Below are 9,984 nucleotides of genomic sequence, written 5' to 3'. Positions count from 1 at the left end.
ATGGCAGCCTCCAAGACGGTTAGGCTATGGCTTGAATTCTATTACCCACCGCCCGGCACCCTGTACTGCACGTCTTTCCGGCTTCTCATCGACCTGAACGGATGCCAAGTCATCACAGACCTCATCAGTCTGATCCGCCAGCGCTTCGGCTTCAGTTCCGGGGCCCTCCTGGGCCTCTACTTGGAGGGGGCACTATTGCCCCCCGCCGAGAGCGTGCACCTGCATTAAATTAGAAGAGAAAGGAATTGCTGAGAGTCCTGTAACAGTTAGTAATGGGAATAGTACTCGTTTATTACCTAGAAAAGCAAAGAAGTGGGCATTTAAGTTGGACGAAGGTGAAGAAACTGATCTAGACTACAGAAATTCAAAGAGGCATTGGAAGAGGCAAGAGAACAATAACAGTGAGAAGACCTTGGATTTAGAACCGAAAGCCGCCACAGACCAGAGGGTGAGTAAAAAAAACGAGGAAAAACAAAGCCACGTGTGATGCAGTGGAGGTTGATGATGGAGAGACTGCAAAAAAGTCGCCAAAGAAAAAGGAGAAACGTGAATATAAAAAACATGCCAAGACTCCCAAGTCTTCTAAAGCACAGTCTGTGAAAGAGTGGACCCTCCAGAAGTGCAGCCCTAAAGCTCTTCCTGCTAGAAACAGCCTTGTGGAAGCCAACAGGAAAGGTGGCCTGGTCGTCCGTACAAAACACAGTCCTGATTCCTCCTTGGAGTCTGAGTCTTACCATGAACCAACCAGTGATGGTCTCAGCAACGTCATCTTAGAGGTCAGAGATTCCTCAGAGAAAATCTCGACTGACGTGTCAAAGGACGGATCCCCTGTGAAAACCACAGCTACAAACAAAGTGGTTCCAAAAACTGGTTTTACCTCTGTCCCTGTCAAGGGCAAGACCTCCAGAACATCATCTTCTTGTTCAGACTCTAGTTCAGAGTCAGACGATCAATGCGTGATGCTAAAAAGCACCCCAGAGTGTACTGCAGAGTTCTTAAAGACTGTAGGCCTCTTTGTAGGAAGAAATCGTCCAGGGCCATCATCACAGGCTCCAAACGCCTCTGGATGGAAGCAGTCGGACCCAAACAGTCCTCTGTCCTCCTCCCAACGTGACTCTACCCGCTAGTCTGGGAAGAGGTTGGGGCAGAGGAGAGGACCTTCTTTCCTGGAAGGGAGCGAGGGGGCGGGGTTTGCGGGGGAGAGGTCGAGGAAGAGGGCATGCTGTTCCCTATGTTTTAAATAGAAACGCCGACTATCAGAAGCAACAACAGTTGAATGAAATGGTGACAAACTCATCTACCATCATCCAGAATCCCATAGAGACACACAAGAAGGACTACAGTCTCTTACCACTGTTAGCAGCTGCTCCTCAAGTTGGAGAAAAGATTGCATTTAAGCTTTTGGACCTAACATCCAATTATTCTCCTGATGTCTCTGACTATAAAGAAGGAAGAATATTAAGCCATAACCCAGAGACCCAGCAAGTAGACAAAGAAATTCTTTCATCCTTACCTGCTATGAAAGAACCTGGGAAATTTGATTTGGTTTATCACAACGAAAATGGAGCTGAGGTAGTGGAGTATGCTGTGACGCAGCAGAAGAGGATAACAGTTTTTTGGAGAGAGTTAATTGATCCAAGACTGATTATCGAATCTCCGAGAAACACATAAAGTGTGGAGCTTCCCCGAGTATGACCTCTCCACCTCATGGTTTATAAATGTCTTGTGAAAGTGACTAAACCTGAACTGTTTTTTTTTTTTTTTAAAGATTTGTGAGTTGGAAAAAAAAACAAAACAAAACAAAAAAAACACCAAGAATTTTCCACAGTTTGTGGTGATCCACACAGTCAAAGGGTTTGGCATAGTTAATAAAGCAGAAATAGATGTTTTTTCTGGAACTCTCCTGCTTTTTCTATAATCCAACGGATGCTGGTAATTTGATCTCTGGTTCCTCTGCCTTTTCTAAAACCAGCTTGAACATCTAGAAGTTCACAGTTCATGTACTGTTGAAGCCTGGCTTGGAGAATTTTGAGCATTATGTTACTAGCATGTGAGATGAGTGCAATTGTGCAGTAGTTTGAGCATTCTTTGGCATTGCCTTTCTTTGGGATTGGAATGAAAACTGACCTTTTCCAGTCCTATAGCCACTGCTGAGTTTTCCAAATTTGCTGATATATTGAGTGCAGCACTTTCACAGCATCATCTTTTAGGATTTGAAATAGCTCAACTGGAATTCCATCACCTCCACTAGCTTTGTTTGTAGTGATGCTTCCTAAGGCCCACTTGACTTCACATTCCAGGATGTCTGGCTCTAGGTGAGTGATCACACCATCGTGATTATCTGGGTGATGAAGATCTTTTCTGTATAGTTCTTCTGTGTATTCTTGCCTCCTCTTCTTAATATCTTCTGCTTCTGTTAGGTCCCTACCATTTCTGTCCTTTATTGAGCCCATCTTTGCATGAAATGTTCCCTTGGTATCTCTAATTTTCTTGAAGAGATCTCTAGTCTTTTCCATTCTATTATTTTTCTCTATTTCTGTGCACTGATCACTGAAGAAGGCTTTCTTATCTCTCCTTGCTTTTCTTTGGAACTCTACTTTCAAATGCGTATATCTTTCCTTTTCTCCTTTGCTTTTCACTTCTCTTCTTTTCCAGCTATTTGTAAGGCCTCCCCAGACAGCCATTTTGCTTTTTTGCATTTCTTTTTCTTGGGGATGGTCTTGATCCCTGCCTCCTGTATAATGTCATGAACCTCTGTCCATAGTTCATCAGGCACTCTGTCTATCAGATCTAATCCCTTGAATCGATTTCTCACTTCCACTGTATAATCATAAGGGATTTGATTTAGGTCATATCTGAATGGTCTAGTGGTTTTCCCTGCTTTCTTCATTTTAAGTCTGAATTTGGCAATAAGGAGTTCATGATCTGAGCCACAGTCAGCTCCTGGTCTTGTTTTTGTTGACTGTATAGAGCTTCTCCATCTTTGGCTGCAAAGAATATAATCAGTCTGATTTCGGTATTGACCATCTGGTGATGTCCATGTGTAGACTATTCTTTTGTGTTATTGGAAGAGGGTGTTTGCTATGAGCAGTGTGTTCTCTTGGCAAAACTCTATTAGCCTTTGCCCTGGTTCATTCTGTACTCCAAGGCCTAACTTGCCTGTTACTCCAGGTGTTTCTTGACTTCCTGCTTTTGCATTCCAGTCCCCTATAATGAAAAGGACATCTTTTTTGGGGTGTTAGTTCTAAAAGGTCTTGTAGATCTTCATAGAACCGTTCAACTTCAGCTTCTTCAGCATTACTGGTAGGGGCATAGAGTTGGATTACTGTGATATTGAATGGTTTGCCTTGGAAATGAACAGAGACCATTCTGTTGTTTTTGAGATTGCATCCAAGTACTGCATGTCGGACTCTTTTGTAGACTATGATGGTACTCCATTTCTTCTAAGGGACTCTTGCCCACAGTAGTAGATATAATGGTCATCTGAGTTAAATTCACCCATTCCCGTCCATTTCAGTTTGCTGATTCCTAAAATGGTGATTTCACTCTTGCCATCTCCTGATTGACCACTTCCAATTTGCCTTGATTCATGGACCTAACATTCCAGTTTCATATGCAATATTGCTCTTTACAGCATCGGACCTTGCTTCTATCACCAGTCACATCCACAACTGGGTGTTTTTGCTTTGTCTCTGTCTTCATTCTTCCTGGAGTTATTTCTCCACTGATCTCCAGTAGCATATTGGGAGAGCCAGGGAGTTCATCCTTCAGTGTTATATCTTTTTGCCTTTTCTTTTTTTAAAAAATTTTTATTTTTACTTTATTTTGCTTTACAATACTGTATTGGTTTTGCCATACATTGACATAAATCAGCCACGGGTGTACATGAGTTCCCAATCCTGAACCCCCCTCCCACCTCCCACCCCATATCATCTCTCTGGATCATCCCCATGCACCAGCCCCAAAGCATCCTGTATCCTGTATCAAACATAGGCTGGTGATTCATTTCTTACCTGATAGTATACATGTTTCAATGCCATTCTCCCAAATCATCCCACCCTCTCCCTCTCCCACAGAGTCTAAAAGTCCATTCTATACATCTGTGTCTCTTTTACTGTCTCACATACAGGGTTATCATTACCATCTTTCTAAATTCCATATATATGTGTTAGTATACTGTATTGGTGTTTTTCTTTCTGGCTTACTTCACTCTGTATAATAGGCTCCAGTTTCATCCACCTCATTAGAACTGATTCAAATGTATTCTTTTTAATGGCTGAGTAATACTGCATTGTATATATGTACCACAGCTTTCTTATCCATTCATCTGCTGATGGACATCTAGGTTGCTTCCATGTCCTGGCTATTATAAACTGCTGCGATGAACACTGGAGTAGACGTCTCTTTCGATTCTGGTTTCCTTGGTGTGTATGCCCAGTAGTGGGATTGCTGGGTCATAAGGCAGTTCTATTTGTAGTTTTTTAAGGAATCTCCATAGTGGCTGTACTAGTTTGCATTCCCACCAACAGTGTAAGAGGGTTCCCTTTTCTCCACACCCTCACCAGCATTTATTGCTTGCAGACTTTTGGATCGCAGCCATTCTGACTGGTGTGAAATGGTACCTCATTGTGGTTTTGATTTGCATTTCTCTGATAATGAGTGATGTTGAGCATCTTTTCATGTGTTTGTTAGCCATCCATATGTCTTCTTTGGAGAAATGTCTATTTAGTTCTTTGGCCCATTTTTTGATTGGGTCGTTTATTTTTCTGGACTTGAGCTGCAGAAGTTACTTGTATATTTTTGAGATTAGTTGTTTGTCAGTTGCTTCATTTGCTATTATTTTCTCCCATTCCGAAGGCTGTCTTTTCACCTTGCTTATAGTTTCCTTTGTCGTGCAGAAGCTTTTAATTTTAATTAAATCCCATTTGTTTATTTTTGCTTTTATTTCCAGTATTCTGGGAGGTGGATCACAGAGGATCCTGCTGTGATTTATGTCGGAGAGTGTTTTGCCTATGTTCTCCTTTAGGAGTTTTATAGTTTCTGGTCTTATGTTTAGATCTTTAATCCATTTTGAGTTTATTTTTATGTATGGTGTTAGAAAGTGATCTAGTTTCATTCTTTTACAAGTGGTTGACCAGTTTTCCCAGCACCACTTGTTAAAGAGATTGTCTTTAATCCATTGATTATTCTTGCCTTCTTTGTTGAAGATAAGGTGTCCATAGGTGTGTGGATTTATCTCTGGGCTTTCTATTTTGTTCCATTGATCTATATTTCTGTCTTTGTGCCAGTACTATACTGTCTTGATGACTGTGGCTTTGTAGTAGAGCCTGAAGTCAGGCAGGTTGATTCCTCCAGTTCCATTCTTCTTTCTCAAGATTGCTTTGGCTATTCGAGGTTTTTTTATATTTCCATACAAATTGTGAAATTATTTGTTCTAGCTCTGTGAAAAATACCGCTGGTAGCTTGATAGGGATTGCATTGAATCTGTAGATTGCTTTGGGTAGTATACTCATTTTCACTATATTGATTCTTCTGATCCATGAACATGGTATATTTCTCTATCGATTAGTGTCCTCTTTGATTTCTTTCATCAGTGTTTTATAGTTTTGTATATATAGGTCTTTATTTTCTTTAGGTAGGTATATTCCTAAGTATTTTATTCTTTTCATTGCAATGGTGAATGGGATTGTTTCCTTAATTTCTCTTTTTATCTTCTCATTATTAGTGTATAGGAATGCAAGGGATTTCTGTGTGTTGATTTTATATCCTGCAACTTTACTATATTCATTGATTAGCTCTAGTAATTTTCTGGTGGAGTCTTTAGGGTTTTCTATGTAGAGGATCATGTCATCTGCAAACAGTGAGGGTTTTACTTCTTCTTTTCCAATTTGGATTTCTTTTATTTCTTTTTCTGCTCTGATTGGTGTGGCCAAAACTTCCAGAACTATGTTGAATAGTGGTGGTGAAAGTGGGCACCCTTGTCTTGTTCCTGACTTTAGGGGAAATGCTTTCAATTTTTCACCATTGGGAAAAATGTTTGCTGTGGGTTTGTCATATATAGCTTTTATTATGTTGAGGTATGTTCCTTCTATTCCTGCTTTCTGGAGAGTTTTTATCATAAATGGATGTTGAATTTTGTCAAAGGCCTTCTCTGCATCTATTGAGATAATCATATGGCTTTTATTTTTCAATTTGTTAATGTGGTGAATTACATTGATTGATTTGCGGATATTGAAGAATCCTTGCATCCCTGGGATAAAGCCCACTTGGTCATGGTGTATCTTTTTAATGTGTTGTCGGATTCTGATTGCTAGAATTTTGTTAAGGATTTTTGCATCTCTGTTCATCAGTGATATTGGCCTGTAGTTCTCTTTCCTTGTGGCATCTTTGTCAGGTTTTGGTATTAGGGTGATGGTGGCCTCATAGAATGAGTTTGGAAGTTTACCTTCCTCTGCAATTTTCTGGAAGAGTTTGAGTAGGATGGGTGTTAGCTCTTCTCTAAAATTTTGGTAGAATTCAGCTGTGAAGCCGTCTGGACCTGGGCTTTTGTTTGCTGGAAGATTTCTGATTACAGTTTCAATTTCCATGCTTGTGATGGGTCTATTACGATTTTCTATTTCTTCCTGGTTCAGTTTTGGAAAGTTGTACTTTTCTAAGAATTTGTCCATTTCTCCCATGTTGTCCATTTTATTGGCGTATAATTGCTGATAGTAGTCTCTTATGATCCTTTGTATTTCTGTGTTGTCTGTTGTGATCTCTCCATTTTCACTTCTAATTTTATTGATTTGATTTTTCTCCCTTTGTTTCTTGATGAGTCTGGCTAACGGTTTGTCAATTTTATTTATCCTTTCAAAGAACCAGCTTTTGGCTTTGTTGATTTTTGCTATGGTCTCTTTTGTTTCTTTTGCATTTATTTCTGCCCTAATTTTAAAGATTTCTTTCCTTCTACTAACCCTGGGGTTCTCCATTTCTTCCTTTTCAAGTTGCTTTAGGTGTAGAGTTAGGTTATTTATTTGACTTTTTTCTTGTTTCTTGAGGTATGCCTATATTGCTATGAACTTTCCTCTTAGCAATGCTTTTATAGTGTCCCACAGCTTTTGGGTTGTTGTGTTTTCATTTTCATTCATTTCTGTGGATATTTTGATTTCTTTTTTGATTTCTTCTGTGATTTGTTGGTTATTTAGCAGCGTGTTGTTCAGCCTCCATATGTTGTAATTTTTAATAGTTTTTCTCCTGTAACTGAGATCTAATCTTACTGCATTGTGGTCAGAAAAGATGCTTGGAATGATTTCAATTTTTTTGAATTTACCAAGGCTAGATTTATGGCCCAGGATGTGATCTATCCTGGAGAAGGTTCCGTGAGCACTTGAGAAAAAGGTGAAATTCATTGTTTTGGGGTGAAATGTCCTATAGATATCAATTAGATCCAACTGGTCTATTATATCATGTAAAGTTTGTGTTTCTTTGCTAATTTTCTGTTTAGTTGATCTATCCATAGGTGTGAGTTGGGTATTAAAGTCTCCCACTATTATTGTGTTATTGTTAATTTCCCCTTTCATACTTGTTAGCATTTGTCTTACATATTGCAGTGCTCCTATGTTGGGTGCATATATATTTATCATTGTTATATCTTCTTGGATTGATCCTTTAATCATTATGGCCTTCTTTGTCTCTTTTCACAGCCTTTGTTTTAAAGTCTATTTTATCTGATATGAGTATTGCTACCCCTGCTTTCTTTTGGTCTCTATTTGCATGGAAATCTTTTTCCAGCCCTTCACTTTCAGTCTGTATGTGTCCCTTGTTTTGAGGTGGGTCTCTTGTAGGCAGCATATATAGGGGTCTTGCTTTTGTATCCATTCAGCCAGTTATTGCCTTTTGGTTGGGGCATTCAACCCATTTATGTTTAAGGTAATTATTGATAAGTATGATCCCGTTGCCATTTACTTTATTCTTTAGGGTTCGGGTTTATATGCCTTTTTTGTGTTTCCTGTCTAGAGAATATCCTTTAGCATTTGTTGGAGAGCTGGTTTGGTGGTGCTGAATTCTCTCAGCTTTTGCTCGTCTGTAAAGCTTTTGATTTCTCCTTCATATTTGAATGAGATCCTTGCTGGGTACAGTAATCTGGGCTATAGGTTATTTTCTTTCATCACTTTAAGTATGTCTTGCCTTTCCTTCCTGGCCTGAAGCATTTCTATTGAAAGATCTACACTTATCCTTATGGGAATCCCCTTGTGTGTTATTTGTTGTTTTCCCCTGGCTGCTTTTAATATTTGTTCTTTGTGTTTGATCTTTGTTAATTTGATTAATATGTGTCTTGGGTCATTTCGCCTTGGGTTTATCCTGTTTGGAACTCTCTGGGTTTCTTGGACTTGGGTGATTATTTTCTTCCCCATTTTAGGGAAGTTTTCAACTATTATCTCCTCAAGGATTTTCTCATGGTCTCTCTTTTTGTCTTCTTCTTCTGGGACTCCTATAATTTGAATGTTGGAGCATTTCATATTGTCCTGGAGGTCTCTGAGATTGTCCTCATTTCTTTTAATTCGTTTTTCTTTTTTCCTCTCTGATTCATTTATTTCTACCATTTTATCTTCTATTTCACTAATCCTATCTTCTGCCTCCGATATTCTACTATTTGTTGCCTCCAGAGTGTTTTTGATCTCATTTATTGCATTATTCATTATATATTGACTCTTTTTTATTTCTTCTAGGTCCTTGTTAAACCTTTTTTGCATCTTCTCAATCCTTGTCTCCAGGCTGTTTATCTGTGATTCCATTTTGATTTCAAGATTTTGGATCATTTTCACTATCATTATTCGGAATTCTTTCTCAGGTCGATTCCCTATCTCTTCCTCTTTGTTTGGTTTGGTGGGCATTTCTCCTGTTCCTTTACCTGCTGGATATTCCTCTGTCTCTTCATCTTGGTTATATTGCTGTGTTTGGGGGTGGCCTTTCTGTATTCTGGGAATTTGTGGAGTTCTCTTTATTGTGGAGTTTCCTCACTGTGGGTGGGGTTGTATCAGTGGCTTGTCAAGGTTTCTTGGTTAGGGAAGCTTGTATCGGAGTTCTGGTGGGTAGAGCTGGATTTCTTCTCTCCCGAGTGCAATGAAGTGTCCAGTAATGAGTTATGAGACGTCTATGGTTTTGGAGTAACTTTGAGCTGCCTGTATATTGAAGCTCAGGGGTGTGTTCCTGTGTTGCTGGAGAATTTGTGTGGTATGTCTTGCTCTGGAACTTGTTGGCCCTTGGGTGGAGCTTGGTTTCAGTGTAGGTATGGAGGCATTTGATGAGCTCCTATCGATTAATGTTCCCTGGATTCAGGAGTTCTCTGATGTTCTCAGGATTTGGACTTAAGCCTCCTGCTTCTGGTTTTCAGTCTTATTTTTACAGTAGCCTCAAGACTTCTCCATCTATACAACACTGATGATAAAACATCTAGGTTAAAGATGAAAAGTTTCTCCACACTGAGGGACACCCAGAGAGATTCACAGAGTTACATGGAGAAGAGAAGAGGGAGGAGGTAGTTAGAGGTGACTGGAATGAGATGAAGTGGGATCAAAAGAGCAGAGAACAAGCTAGCCAGTAATCACTTCCTTATGTGTGCTCCTCAGTCTGGACTGCTCAGAGATGTCTATGGAGTTATACAGGGAAGAGGAGAGGGAGGAAGTAGACAGAGGTGGCCAGGAGGATAAAAGAGGGAAATGAAAAGGAGAGAGACAGATCCAGCCAGTAACCAGTTCCCTAAGTGTTCTCCATCGTCTAGAACACACAGAGATTCACAGAGTTGGGTAGAGAAGAGAAGGGGGAAGGAGGAGACAGAGATAACCTGGTGGAAAAAAAGGAGAGTCCAAAGGAGGAGAGAGTGGTCAAGCCAGTAATCTCGCTCTCAGGTAAAATTGGGTACTGAAGATTGGGTTTTTAAATGTACAAAATTGACAACAAATACCAAAAAGCAAAGATTAAAAACCTATAGTAGAGGTTGGATTT

The 9,984-nt window shown here is 39.8% G+C and overlaps 1 protein-coding gene across 1 annotated transcript; it reads left to right on the top strand.

The window, feature by feature from the left end:
• LOC128061002 (coilin-like) lies at positions 1–1,671 on the top strand. Its single transcript, XM_052653364.1, is given in 4 exon segments — positions 1–212; positions 214–462; positions 464–1,103; positions 1,105–1,671. Coding segments are annotated over 4 exon segments (1,668 nt in total).
• Positions 1,672–9,984: the final 8,313 nt, after the last annotated feature.

The sequence above is a fragment of the Budorcas taxicolor genome, chromosome 15 (genome assembly GCF_023091745.1).
Source record: "Budorcas taxicolor isolate Tak-1 chromosome 15, Takin1.1, whole genome shotgun sequence".
Classification (NCBI taxonomy): domain Eukaryota; kingdom Metazoa; phylum Chordata; class Mammalia; order Artiodactyla; family Bovidae; genus Budorcas; species Budorcas taxicolor.
This window is presented reverse-complemented; position numbering and strand designations above follow the sequence as displayed.